General features: G+C 36.6%; 1 protein-coding gene across 2 annotated transcripts in view; it reads right to left on the minus strand.

The window, feature by feature from the left end:
- ADAM10 (ADAM metallopeptidase domain 10) overlaps positions 1-15,226 on the minus strand; it is a 100,174-nt gene that overhangs the window by 28,964 nt on the left and 55,984 nt on the right. For both annotated transcript variants that reach the window (XM_067555941.1, XM_067555942.1), the window contains exons 5-8: positions 12,055-12,158; positions 8,950-9,099; positions 6,364-6,456; positions 4,272-4,455 (exon numbers count right to left, since the gene is read on the minus strand). In XM_067555941.1, the coding sequence (XP_067412042.1) occupies positions 4,272-4,455; positions 6,364-6,456; positions 8,950-9,099; positions 12,055-12,158 (531 nt within the window). The remainder of the gene's footprint in view (positions 1-4,271; positions 4,456-6,363; positions 6,457-8,949; positions 9,100-12,054; positions 12,159-15,226) is intronic.

Raw genomic sequence — 15,226 nt, forward strand, 5'->3', positions numbered from 1 at the left:
GCAGGTCAGCAAAATATGTCATAACAGAATAAGTACTTCCAGGAACAATGTTACAAGGAAAGGTGATAAAAATTCATGCTTTAGCATCTATAAGTCAGTGAGTAAAAAGTTGAAAGTGGAGCCTTATTATCTACCTTATATTCACCCCTCATTTCAATGCAGCAGGTCTTAAAGGACAACTTATCTTTCATTCATACTACTTAAAATGATCAAACTCCTAAAAGCCTTCTTAAACAGACTAACAAAACCTCTCTCAGCTGCACATCCAACACCTGTTGGTCATCCAGTCCCCCTTGGTTAAGAAATCCTGTACAGATGTGAGATAAAATCTGAATGCTAACCAGCTAACAGATTCACATGCATTAAGGATGAAATTCATCAACTAAGTAGGTTTTATGCAGGTAAAGTTCCTGTGAATGGTGTTTGTAAAATCTACATTCTATCACCCCAACCCCTCCCCTTCGGCATGCTTCCTCAGCTAATGGGCCAAAACAGCGGTCACAGACCCTGTGCGCCACTTACATGGAGTATTAAAGGGTCATTAGAACTAGGTATTGAATTTCCTGTGACTCTTCACCAGGACAATCACCAGCATTGCACCTTCCCCTAAAGCATCTGGTGAGGGCCACTGTTAGAATGAGTACACTGGACTAGATGGATCTCTTGTCTGATTGGTATGGCAATTCATATGTCTATCCTACCTACCAATCAGGCTAAAATATATATATATAGGTTGAATGGGGATAAATATTAGAGAAAGTATGGTGAAGGAGGAGATTTTATGCATCTATGAAGTCCAGTCCAATCCTTGGAGAGTATTGGGATGCAATCCATAATCAAATATCACAAATCATTGAGTATTTATTACCAAAGACCCCTTGGTACTCTTCCTAGGGCTTTAATGGAAATGGTCACACAAGAGAAAACGAAGAATTAATCTCTTATCTGGTAGTAATTCCTAGCTATTGGTAGACACTCACTGGAAAAAGAAAAATAATCCAACCAGAGAGGAACAGTTAAAAAAAGGGAGGGGGGTTCTGGTTATGGAAAAATTAACACATCAGTTACATACCCAGCAAAAGAGACAGGAAAAAAGATAGATATGAAGATTTATGGTGATCTTTTATTCAATACGCAGACAAAGTACATCCACCTGCAAAAAACCCAGCATACCTATCCAGTTTTTTAACATTATTTAATAAACACCCCTAAGCTGTTAAACGTGTACATTGAAATTTCACTCAACTTAATTAAATCAATAGAAATGGCATACTATAGGTGTTGTAATGATGCTCATTCTAATATAGTAACACCCTATTACACAGAAATATCTAATGACTATATTCCTTGTATGCCTCTTTAAACAAAAGCTAACTGTTTTAATAATTGTTTTGTTTCCGATATTTACATGGCATGGACTTGTAAACTTGTTAAAACTTCCTAAATAAATAGTTAAAAATAGTACCTTGATCAGATAGTGGTGAAATTATTATTATTATTATTTTTTTTTAAATAATGAGAACATTTTTCAGGTGTGGGAATGCAAAAAACATAACAGTCATAACTATAGTTAACTTTTATATTGTGTATTTTAGACATGATGTAATTAATGTAACTTGTGGAACCATGAAAATTTTAACAAGCCTAGATTGACACAGCTGGAATTTTTATTGAGACATTATAAGTCTCAAAAAAATTTTACATTTACTCTCACAATAGGAAAATGGTCATTCAAGAGGAAATGAAGAATTAATCTCTCATCTGGTAGTAACTCCTGGGACATCATATTGGGAAATTGAAGTTAGAATCTTATTTCTGAGGCTGGACATGTAACATACAACACTGGTAAGATATCCAAGAATAAGAGGAGCCATACAGACTAATCACTTCCAAACCATCTATCTTATAAACTACTGTGTTCCAAACATCGCAAACATAGCATTTCCTAAAGGATCAATTATACAAACAAGCAATATGGGCAGCCAAAGCAGCAGCTGTTATTCTTTGACGACTCAAGAACATTTTTTTTAAAAAATGAATATGCTGAATATTTCCAATCCCTAATGTTCCTGAAAATGAAGTTGTACCAACAACCCTAACTCCAGGCCATGTAGGTCACCACTTAACATAAACATCTGCTACTACTACAACATGGGGTGAAAGACAACATGGCCAAAAACTCTGAAAGTCTTTCATTAGTGATCAGCAACCTTTCAAATATACTACAGTGAGAACAAGGAACAGTCACCTAGTGAATTCAATGGTGATACTGAACAAGATTAACTGATTCACATGTCTAGCTCGTAAGTTTCAAGCAAATCAAACTCAAAATTTCATCCATTCCCTCTGCTTCAACTTCCAATTTGATTCCACTCACTAGCCACGTCCCTGTTCTCAGTTATTAGTTACTTCACCCAATTACAGATTAAATTGTTTTTTTCATATTTTATTTTACATACTATCTAATTAGTTTGTGAAGATTGAAGACTATCAGAAATTACTTGTTTATCTTCAAAAAGGAAATTTTCTTGCCACTGAGTTTCTAAATAAAGGGATAAAAGCTACTAACTTGTGGCTTTTATAGCGTTTAATTATTTTATTTCAAACAGTCATCAATTAAGACAGCTTTGTGCTTCAGGGAATCAAAATGACAAGTCCAAGTTCACATTTAAAAAAAAAAAAAAATATCAAGAGAACTACAGTTAGAACTGAAAAAACCACCCAACTTAATGAGAATGCAATTTTGTAAATAAAATCCACAGCATAATGAAAGCTTAAATTTCATCTGCAGATTAACTGATTGACCAAAAAAGTTACAGAAAATAAAATGGGTGTAATCTAGGAAGACAATAAAAAGGCAGCACTGCAGCTATATATCATCAGTCAGAAGTGTGAAGAGTCAGTCCTAATGTCAGACTTGTCTAAAGAAAAACCCTTTGAGTATATTGGAGGAAAAACCAAGCATCATCTTATCTTAGCACAAGAATTACATCTTCTGGTCACAAAAAGGAGATGAAAACAGGAAAGTATGATTGGTCATCCATTTGGCATTCGGATACTGTAGAGCAGTGTTTCTCAATTAAATTTGGCCACGGAACCCTTTTGAACTCCATAAAAAATTGCGGAAGCCCCCAAACTCTTAGCAGTCTTCAAATGTCGAAATAAGCAAAGGTCAGCATTTCTCACTTAAATTACACTTACACTGGATACCCTCCACCGGAAAATCCAAGACATCTTCCCTTTTTCGGCGGCGCGGAGAACAGCTGCTCGCGGAACCCCAACAGTGTTCCCGCGGAACCCCAGGTTTCCACGGAACACCAATTGAGAAATACTGCTGTAGAGTTAAGTGTGGTACAATCACTTAGATTGAAAGAATGTTGCGACTAGTTTTCTCCATCCATTAGACTTTTTTACTTCCAATATTTCAATATTATTCAACTGCTGTTTTGCATTAACAATACTGACTCTCTTCTGCAGAGGGAGCTAGCTGTCTATCCACATGGAAGAAAAGACTTTCCTTAGCAGGTGGTAAATGATATTTGTCCAATGGACAAAGTCAGTCTCTAGATAGATTTTCTCTTATGTCAGACTTGAGCAGGCATAAGAGAGAACTGCAACAGCAGACATTTGTAGCTCGAATGCAGGATATCATGAAGGTTCCATTAAATTTCTCCAGATGAAATTATCTAAAAAAGTGCTATCAGGGAATATTTAGAAACTGAAAATTAAGACACGTGGTTGAAATGAAATTGGTGAGCGTCTCAGTGAAATTTAAAAAACCATCTAGAAAGTACAGAGATACTATTTCAGTGTCTCTGCAGACATCATTGCATTGGTTTATACTCTGTTCGGGTTTCCAGGTTATTTGTATCCATAAGAGCCGAAAATCAGAGATCCTGGAGTACAAATCTATGGCATGATGTGAATTTTTTGGCTTAGAGTTGTAAAATGCAAGGAGCCCTAGTTATAGTTTATTTGAAGCACTTCTGGCTCCTTCATCTCCTTGGTCACTTATACATATTCAAGTATCTGCCCAGAGAAGTAAGGTGCAAGGAAAGCAATGAAACGGGGAATTTGTATGACTCAAATTGTTAGTGGCACATGATGTATTGATGTTTACATAATTTTAACTCATACATAATCAAACTGTGAAGAGTCAGACCTATAATGTTGGAAGTATTTCAGTAAAGTCAATAGCTTATAGTTTTCTTTCTTGCGCCTACTTAAAATACTTGGCTTCTGTAAGAAAGTACTCTAGTTATGGATTTTACCTGACGGGGCTCCAACCCAAGCCAGACCAAGGACACCATCATCAAAATCACGATCAGTAAATACATAGGCCAAGCAATAATCATCGTGATTCTGCTCAGAGTTCAGCTCCAGAAACTTCTCCACACCAATGTTAGGAAATCTGAAGGGATTGGAACCATCTCTCTCATCAACAGTTGTGTTGATCTAAAAGTAAATTCAAGTGTATACTGAATCAGACACTTTATTTTTGTCTGGTTAATACAAGCTTGCTAGGAAAGACCTCCTATTAACAATTTACTATGATGTCAAATATCTAAAGATTTATAGACATTATGTATCAATTCATACTATCTGGAAAATCCTGAGTCCTAAAGTGAACTTGTTTCATAAGACCATGTAACGACATTTATGTGGCAAATTACCCTCTCATCTCTTCATTCAAATGCTTCCTTAAAACAAATTTCATCCACAAGATCACAAAAAAGTGTTTATTTATAACCTTAATTTTATACTTCTGAGATTGTTTTCATCTGGTTATCCAGCTGATCAGTATATCTACTTTAAATGCAAGTTTCTGGAGCAAAAAGATTGTATTACATCCTATAATGTACACTGATGGCACTTGCTACATCACAGCACAGTCAAAGATCAGAATGTTTAAATACATCTATGAACAAGAAAGATTTGTAAAAACGTCTTATAGAGTAAAAGTGCATGCTTAGATTAAATCCCCAACAAAGTTTAAAACTAGGTTTTAGTATTATGGGCTATTCATAAAAAATTCCATTCAGATCACTGTACTATGGAAGTCTCTCAAAGATATTTTTTTGGGCACAAACATGCACTAAGGCAGAAGCTGATCAGAGTTTTGTTTTGTTTTTTTAAACTGAATTCCACAATGTATGCTACTATGCACAGAGCAATTTTATGTTATTCTAAAAGCTGGAGCCTTAAAGGCAACCTGCAGAAGGAAGTTTTTTTTTAAATTGTGCTTTAGTCTTTTGCTTTTTTATGATGTATAAAGGCAACCTTTTCATACAAGTTTTTTTCCTGCTTTTACCTTATTTTAAAGAGGTATCAAGTGATCCAATCTGGTCTGATCTTCCCTATTTGTTTTCCAGAGGAACATTTCAGGGGTCTGGTGTATTGTGAGCTACCTCACACCTTAATTGAAGAGGCTGGAGTGCTGACTCTTCAACAAAGACCTTCTTTCTCCCAAGCTGTTTATATATTACTTACATAGACTTAAAAAATAAAAAAATAAATTTTAACACACCTAGATTAAAATCCCTTCCCCTCAATTGCTTCCCTTTTTAGTTGGTATCTTGTGATGTCAAATAGCACTCCAGGGTAAATTAATGCATCGTCAGGCCAAAAGAAATCAACAAGATCACTTAATCTGACTTCTGGCATAAGAAGAGTCAGAGAATTTCACCTGTGCTGGAGAGAATTAATCCGCTCTTTCCACTACATAAACAAACCCTGTTTAAAAGACCTAAATTTCTAATGTTAAAGGCAGAAGCCCCCCACCTATCACACACTTCGAATTTCAGGCGGTCTTTGTATGTGAAAGCAGCAAAAGGGGAACAAGCACAATTGTTTTCTCATTTGCATGTCACCTTTAACAACTAGTTTATGTTTCTTTATATCAATATACCGACTACATTTTTCCCACCAATGAAAGGAGCATTTAAGGATAAATTGGACTTCAAAATTAGGAAGCTTGATTTCTGCAGTGACCATTGGTTTAAAGCCTCAAACATAAGCAGTTTTAAAAAATTTAATATTGTAACAGCCCTCAAGTAAACACCTATATTTCTATTGTATTTCCTTTCCTATCACTGCTGATAACCAATATATGAAAAGCTCTGTCCCTTAAGTTAGTCTGCTATGTCAGATGCTGAACTGAAACATCACAAGGCTGTAATGAAAGCCATGGCAATGTGAATATTAAGATCGAAATAGCACTGAAGAAATTAGGTAGGAGGCCAATTATAACAGACTGTTTTTAACACGAAAGTATCATAGTCAGCAATGACAGTTAAAGGGCAATAATTCTTAAACACACACTTCTCACATTCAAAACGTATGACTAACAACAGAATTACTTACTCTTATTCGTTTCACCATGAAACTGATGTTACGGATTCCTGTGAAATCTGTTGACTGGTAAATTGTGTCAATTGCTTTAACATGACTGGATATCTATTAATCAGAAAGAGACAAGCTGAAGTGTTTACAGTCAAAATATGTTTTCTATATACTATACTACATAATGACATTAACAGCAGGTGTCCTCACATGCAAGGTAACGTGCAGTGTTAACTTTCACTAATATTTAATAAAGTACCCTTAATGAATAATTAGTGTACATCTAAAGTAAATTATATAATTCAGACCATAAAAAGCTTAGATAGTAACCAAATCCCCTATTGTTAAATTAACTTTGCTCACCCAATACAAGTAACTGGAAATAATTATAATATGTTTGCTTGTGACAACCATTCAACACCATAACATCAAAGTACTGTGAAAAGTATCCTCAAAGGATTGCGTTATTTTAAATACTGATACACTGGCAATGTCTTAGACAAAATGTAATTGTAAATTGTCACAGCATGTTATTTTATTTTTAAAGCAAATATGAAAATCAACCATTTGCCTTAAGAATACAGGATAAAATTTTCAAAAGCACTTAAGTTACTTAAGGGTGCAAAGGAACAAAGGGACTTAGGTCTGTAACTGACACTTTAAGTGCTTATATCCAATATTTAGGGGTCAATGAGACCCTCAAAACCCTCACTCAGCTGGTGTCTAACACTGTAGTCACCTAAATTCTCTAGGCACCTGAGTTTCTGCCAGTGGGCCTGTGCAAAACTGCTTAAGTCTTTATGCTACCAAGCAGCACAATGCCCTAGATTGCAACTAAACACTGGTAGGATTTTCAAAATAGGCTTTCCTGTGCCTCTCTCACCTGTGAGGCCCAATCCACTAGATGTGTTCCAAGCACACTTAATCACACAAAAAACCAGCTGGGGGTGACCAGATCAGGAATTTGGGGGAAGGGTGGATATTTGTCCAGTAGTCAATGGCTAGGGCACTCACTTGGGATGGGAGACACCCATCTTCAAATCACCACTGTGCCTGATTTAGAGTAGTCACTTGAACACAGCTCTCTCACATTCCAGGTGAGTACCTTAACTCAATTTATCCTGTTGAAGCTGTTCCATTTTATATAAATAGACATCCATTTGACCAAAGACTGACTATAAAGCCCAGTGCATGACTCCACGAGAGGGTTCACGGCTATGAATGCTGAGCTGAAAAAGGCATCTAAATCTGGGATGGAGGGAGGTGCTTAACTGCCTTTGAATGATAGGGCCTAAACCCCACCCCTCCCTCTCTTTGGCATTTTCTACTGGGTAGCTTAGGCTGCTCCCCATTCAGCTTATTGGCTTTTTGTGAATCCCATTCTTAGGCACCTCACTCTCACCATGCACTGTATAAGGAGCCAGGGTGCCTAAATAGGGGCTGAGGATTCCACTGGGCAGTTGGGCATCTAAAAGTGTTGTAAAGCTTAAGTCCCTTTGTGGATCTAGCCCTCAGAAGCCCAAGACCCATTTTCAAAAGAGACATGGGTTCTTAAGCCCCACTGACTTTCAATTAGGTGATGAAGTATCTAACTCACTTTTTAAAATGGGAGTAGGGCACTTCTGAAAATGTTACCCATAATGAGTTATAGCTGTACACTACAAGGAACCAATAATCTATATTAAATCAGATGTAAAAGTAGGCTGTGAAGCTATGTAACACTTCAAGAACATGTTCATTTGTTACTTAGATTTTTCAGCAAACAGAAGAGGAACCAAAAAGTTTCCTGGCTAGGAAGTCGTTGAAATAAGTGAGGGTTGTCTATCTTTAGTTTCTTCCTACTGTTTCTCTAACCACCTACTGAACTTGCCTCTATAGGAGTAGGTCTTACTGAGCATGTCTATACCGCAGCTGGGAACACGCCTGGCAGCACAGGTAGTTAAACTCATGCTTGCTCCACTCGAGCTAGCACACTAAAATAGCAGCGTGGACATTGCGGCACAGGCAGTGGGGCTCTCGCTAGTCACCCAAGCCCAAGTCCTCCTGACTCTCTGGGTTTGCGCTTGGGTGGCTACCCTAAGCCACTGCCTGTGTTGCTGTGGCAACACTGCTATTTTCAAGCAGAGCTAGTATGACTCTGTCTACCCAACCTAGAAGGCATGCTCCCAGCTGCATTGCTGACATATCCACTGTCATTAACTGAAAATGCTCAGAGCTTACAATGTGTAGCTTTCTTTTGAAATGTTAACATGGCATTTTTTTCAGACTGCCATACAAGTCTGACATTATCAGAAGGAACTATTTTCCTAACAAATTATAAGCTTGTAGTCTGATTTTCACTGGGTCTAAACACCCAGAGCTCCCCTTAAAGAGAGGTCAAAGTGCCCAGCACCTCTGGACATTGGGCACTCGGTACCTTTGTGGTGGGGCAATGAGAAAGCGGCCTTAATAATGCCAGGATGGCAGTAGCAGATGAACAAGAGTGTCCAGACCTGAACATGAAAAACACCATGATAAAAATGCATTTATTTGTCTAGACTATTTCCCTAAAAAAAGAGAAAAAGACAGAACAGACTCCTGAAATAGTGACTAAAGGCTTACAAATACCTGTGCAATCACAGCTTCCCTTGTTCCATAATGCTTATAGAATAGATGATCCGTTTGAATGTAGAGCTGACAAGTATTTTTTTCAGCTTGAGCTGCACGTTTTTTTCTTAAAAGCTCTGGACCATTGATGTTATGTTCTTTGTAAGGTTTCTATATATATAGTAGAAAGCAATGAAGCATTAATTTTGTACATATTCTTTTAAATTGAAGTCATTTAAAAACATGAACATGTTTTACGTGAGTGCAGCATGCTTAAGAGGAAAACACATGAAGAGCTATATATCCTATTTATTATATAAAAGTTTCTTAAAATCTTGAACTAGGCTATGTATACTTTCTAGTCCTAAAGTATGTCATCTATTTCATAAGAACATTTAGTCAGAACTCTTCTGTGAGCTTAGCCCTGTAGTTTAGAATACAGCCAATGAAAACAGAGACGCTTTTGTACCATGATACCACAGGATCTCTGTCTTTAAAACCTGGGGAACCATAATAGAAAACTATGTAGTTCTTTGCAATGGTGGATAAACACCACAAATCCAGTTTGCAGATAGAAATTCTAGAGCTGATTATGTAAGTGTTTCTTCCCCTTAACAAAAAGGTTGTTACTGCAGATCATAACTACCTGAAGAGTCATCAACCTGAATAAGCTGAAATACTCCAATATGTGCTTGAATATGGTATGAAGTGTCACCAAACAACAGCCTAGAATAACATATCCACTATTTCTGCCACTCAGAGCACTACTGGCTAACACATTTGCCTTAGGGCCATTTACTGCTTTATAGCCTATCATCCCCTTGTAGGTCTTGTCTACACGAGGCAGTTATTGGGGAAAAGTCCTGCTGCTCCAAACACTGGATCCAACTGCACTGGCTCAATTGCAGCAGCGTTAGCAATTTCTTGAGCCCCAATGTAAAGAGAGATTTGTCTGCAAGTGCCGTTTTCAGCACAGTGTCATCTAACTGCTGAAGGTAAATCTAATTGACAACTCTGAATAGTCATGACAGTCAAAACAGTTCACTGTAGGGATCAAGATGTTGCTAATACTGGAAAGAAAGTTTTTAGCTAGAAACAAAGACTCAGAAAATCCAAAATGTAAGAGATGATTCTGTAATATCTGAGCTGGATAATGCTAACTGTGGAAGACTCCATTTACCACATTGACTTATTAACTAAGATCATTTAAATAAAGTTGAAAATACTGTAGTATAAGGGACCGTGGGTACAATTTTCAACAGCATCTTGGTGATTTAGCACAGTTCTCACCAATTTTCAGTAAGACTTTTGCTCCTAAAACACTAAAGCACTTTGCAAATCCCACCTGAACAGGTTTGTTGAAAGTAAAATTAATGTAAACCATCAGCATCTGAATTAGGTAATGGAAATGGATATAATTTGCTTTGTGCCCTTTCCATTTCTAGACTATGTAGGGAATGAAAAAGAGAATGTTTCAGGTATAATTTGCTTTATTTGTACGATTTCCTCACTGAAAGCTCCAAAAGTAAATTAACATACGGGTGGAATATGTTAAAGGAAATTATTTAAAACAATTAGGTGAATTTTAGTTTTCATTAAAATAAGACACAAACCACAGAACAAGGCATAGTCCAATAGAAGAAAGAATGAGATTCCAAAAATAATGGTTTTTACATTATATGATCATGTTCAGTTTTATGGAGATTATGGTATTCAGGTACTAGTTTGCTCTGTGCTGGTTTTACTGGGGGTTCTTTTTTACTGGGTTCTTTTTTTAAGAAGGTAATGTCTTATTAAAGAAGTACAACCTAATTTCTTAGCATTTAAAAAAAATAACTAAAAGATTCTTGAAAGGTAATACTCAGATATTTATCTGCAGCCTTAACCGTTTCATAACCAATTTTCCTTCAGAATTAATATCTAGAGCAAAGGACTTGGAATGATTTTCTTTCTTCCTGAGGTCTACAGAAGTGGAAGCCCTCAACTATGCATCTTCTAAGATCCACTAAAGAGTAGTTTGTTACCCTTTGCTGCCAGAAGGGGATCCTCTCCTCTGTGCACATTCTAAGATCTGTAGGCAGGCAGAAATTAGGAGACTAAGGAGGTTACGAGGGACAGCACAGAGGGGCAATTCTCCCCTCCTCCTTGTCGATCTCCCAAGGTTTTTATAAGAAACAACTAAACTCCTGTGCATCCTAGGACCACCAAAGTAATAGGCTCACACTGGGTAAATTTTAAGCGCCTTTTCACTCAAACCTCCATCGCTTGCTGCAGGCATTCGGAGGCTCACTGTGACCCCACACCTGTTCCACTCATATTGCTTAATTCACCTCTGGAAGGTGCTCAGATTCCATAGTGATAGATCTAGTACAAAAAATTTACACGTAACAAAACAAGTTACTTGCAGACATGAGAAGACTCATGGGTCCCCTGCAGCTTGTAGCAATAGATTGCTCTTCAGGGACTAACCCCTCTTCCCTGTCCCCAAAAATTTTAAGAAGCTCATTAGTCTTTGATGAGTTAAAGCTGAATTGCTAGTCACCAGACAAAAAGAAACGAATAGGCTCTTCACTGTGAGAGACTAACTTTTCAGTGATAAGGCAGACATGACTTTGTTTGCAGATTTTAGATGGTGCAGAAGCAAAGTCTGATTTGTAATGGAAACTCATTAGCAACCGTGTGACTACTGCCACTCCATAATACTGCAAGAGTAGTCAAACAACTAAGACGTTGAGCTAACATCTACCCAGATGCCGATTCTGAACCCAAAACATATTCTTGTTGTGTACCAACTGAAACCCAAGTAACTGTGCATATACGCACCTTCCTTTATCCAAACATAACATACCAACTGGCATATATACTATACATGTATTCTGGAATGTAGACTTGTGTACCTACATTTAAATAATCCTTTGAAATATAAACCATTTAAAGATAGGAAAATGATTTTTCAGACACTTCTGCTAAACTGGAGATGTCCCCTGCAACTGTATGGACACCTTTGAACGTGGAGAGCTGGTGAGGTGGGCCACAAAAAGAGTGAAGGCACACTGGCCACATGAAGAGGAGCAAAACCAATATTTAATTTTTCATTTTATTAATACGATCCATTATATGCTGTACCTGTGTTATTGGTTCCTCTACAGCAGTCATTTGGTACTTCTGCATTCTTTCAAATACGGAATGATCTGCACAACCTCCCTGTGGTCCATATTTATGAGGATATTCTAAAATGTGGGGAAAATTAGGTTATTTTGATTTTTCAAATTCTGAATATTATTTTAAATTTTACTTTTATGTATAAAATGTGAAAGCATCAGACATTTTAAATTAGTGTCCAATGTTGCTCACCTGATACTCCAAGGAAAAATCTCTTATCTTCAGAGACTGCAACGTGAATATGCAACAGAGCATCTGAATTTTTTCCCCCAAGAAACATTCCCAATAAGCCACAAACTTAAATTCATTTTTCTTAGTTTCTTTCACATATAAAGAAGAATTGTGACACTTAAAATACTGAGTTCTTCACACATGGATAGCTTTACAACACAAACATTAAAAAAGTGAACTGAAGCATTTACCCGACAACGCTTAGGATTTTGATTCTACTGCAAGAGCTGATGACATCATTGACTATTAAAGCAGCATTTCTGGCATTACTTTGGTTCTACTGTCATGAATTCTTGCTGAAGAAATGAAGACTTTGAAATCAGGTCTTGGTAGGTAAGAGGAAATTACTTGTTTTACAATACTGGTCATTTTTAATTCTACCCCAGGTATTCTGTTAATGTAAAGTAATAAGTGTTGGATTTTAAAATCCTTCAGATCACGTATGAACTTTCTTACTCTACTAGAGCAACTTTATTCTATTAACTCACAAATTTTAAGTCTCACTAACATGAATATGACAACAAACATTTAATCACTAGTGTCTACTCAACATAAGACTAAAAATAAACACACTCAAATACATATATTTGCTCTTATAGAAAAAGTATATTTTATATATACCAGGTCATATTTATAATCATTTTCTGATGTCAATATCAGAATTTTAGAGGGGGTATTATCCCTTTTTACAGAGGAAAAAAACTGCGGCACAAAAATTTATTGAGTTGCTCACAGTCACACACTAAATCAGTGGCAGCGATGGGAAAAGAATTAATGTCTTAACTCCCTGTCTCATTTTCCAGCAACTTGACCATGTTGCCTGAAGATTGTGCTATAGTATCCCAAGTTGAATAGTTTGTAGAATATTTACAGGTTACATGGGTTGTATTTTATCACCTCTCCTGGCATCTACAAACACAATTTAAAAAAAAAACAACTTACAGTCATATGGTATTTTAATACTTCAAAAGACTTTCAGAGCGGTTAGAGAACAATTAAACATCTAGGCCCTAGACTGAATAAGTACTTCAAATTGTAACAATAGAAACTGATTACAAGGATTTTCAATGATTTACGAGCACTGATGCTAAACAGAGCAAAAATCTCCTAAAACCCATGTCTGGAAAATATACATTAGGGCATGTTCTTCCTTTTCAATTCAAATAAGAAAAATTAAGGTTAACAAATAATTTAGGATGCTACATATGTACTGAATTTGTTAGCTGGCAGCGCCTCATATACCATGGCATGTGCGCAGTGTTCCAGGGGGCACCGGTGCCAGCCCTCCGGGTACTGCTGAAGGGAAAAAAGTTCCCGTGACCATGCACGAAGGGGTGCACACACCTACAATGGAATCAACATGAATAAGCATTTGAAGAAGAAAAACAACCTATGAAAGTTTGGGTAAACGAGTAACTGGATATCTAAGACGACAGACGATTGTATAAAGACCCAACTGAGCAAGGGCCCAAACTGGAGAGCACCAGTCCGGAGACCATCATGAAGTGAAAAGTTTCCCGGTACTCCGGAACTTGGTAAGTTGGGCCTCTATCTATTCCATATGGTCCTATCATGTGTTATATAGGATAAAACACTAAGTGACAATGATTCTGTCTGAAAATTTACAAATAAAGGCAAATATCTAATTAAGCCTACATTGGATGGACTCATGCCTCAGTTTCCCACCTTACAGTGCCATGCTGGTTTTATTGGGTGTATCAATAAATACAGCTTATTAGTCAGTGTCTTTGGCAGAGTGAAACCATAGGCTGTGTCTACAGTAGGAGTGCTTTACCAGTCAGTCCAAGTACACTACTATACTACAGCAGCAAAGTGCTCCTGGTATGGAGGCAATTTATACCAGCAAAGCTATGCTTTCACTGGTAGAACTTATTTTACACCCCCACCCCATACAAAACAAATTACACTGGTAATAGCACAGTTTTAGCAGTATAACTGCATCTACACTTGGAGCTTTTGTCAAAACAGCTACGTTGGTGAGAGATCACATCTTACCACATCACAGATGAGCTTGAACCAATGACATTTTCTTTAAACAGCAGCTAACTCCACAGTGGGCAAGAATGCAGTGTCTAGACTTACCTCTACAGATTTCCTTTTAGAAATTCAAGCCATTTATCGTATATTGAACTTAAGATATTAAAGCCAAACATCTATTAAAACTGCAATAATGGTAATTCCATATTGATCTTTTCCAAATTCCAATTCAAATGTGTTCACTTTACTAATCAAAATGACTTTCTAAATGCCAGTGTTGCAGACAACCTGAGAACTGCATTCAAAGTTGTGATCTTTTTGTCCCTCACAAATTCAACACTAAGTTTCTAAATTTATAAATTTGCTAACAATTTTGTTGATTAGGTGAAAGGCAGAATAATAAAAGTATGACTTTCAGTAAATAATGAGATATGATTAAAACAGAAAGGGGTATGCATATCTTTGAATAAGGAGCATTTTTAGATAATTACTTTTGCCAAAAACAACTTCATTTAAAAATTTTATTTTGAAATTTGCTATTTTTTTTAAACTGACAAACAAATTTTATCCACTCGCATTAAAATTCTATACCAATATCTTATATGAATTCAATAATTCATTTAAGCAACATGCACACTTTCCTATTCAATGGAAATGTACATAAGATGGGAGCCTTCTCTTTTAAATCCCAATTCCTGCTGTCAAAGGATTAAGTTGGAATGAATGTTAAGAGTCAAATGGAAGTATTCACTGTATGATACTCTAGTTTTAAAAATATAGTATTTAGTATAAACTGTGGTTTTAAATTAAATCCCAAATTGACATACCAATTTGAAAAAATAAGCTTTTGATTACATTTAATAATTAGCATAGGTCTTCTTACAGCTATCGTGTTCCTGAGTGAGAT

This window comes from Emydura macquarii, unplaced genomic scaffold, assembly GCF_026122565.2.
Source record: "Emydura macquarii macquarii isolate MOO-44397 ecotype Brisbane River unplaced genomic scaffold, CSIRO-AGI_Emac_v2 contig_1644, whole genome shotgun sequence".
Taxonomy (NCBI): Eukaryota; Metazoa; Chordata; order Testudines; family Chelidae; genus Emydura; species Emydura macquarii.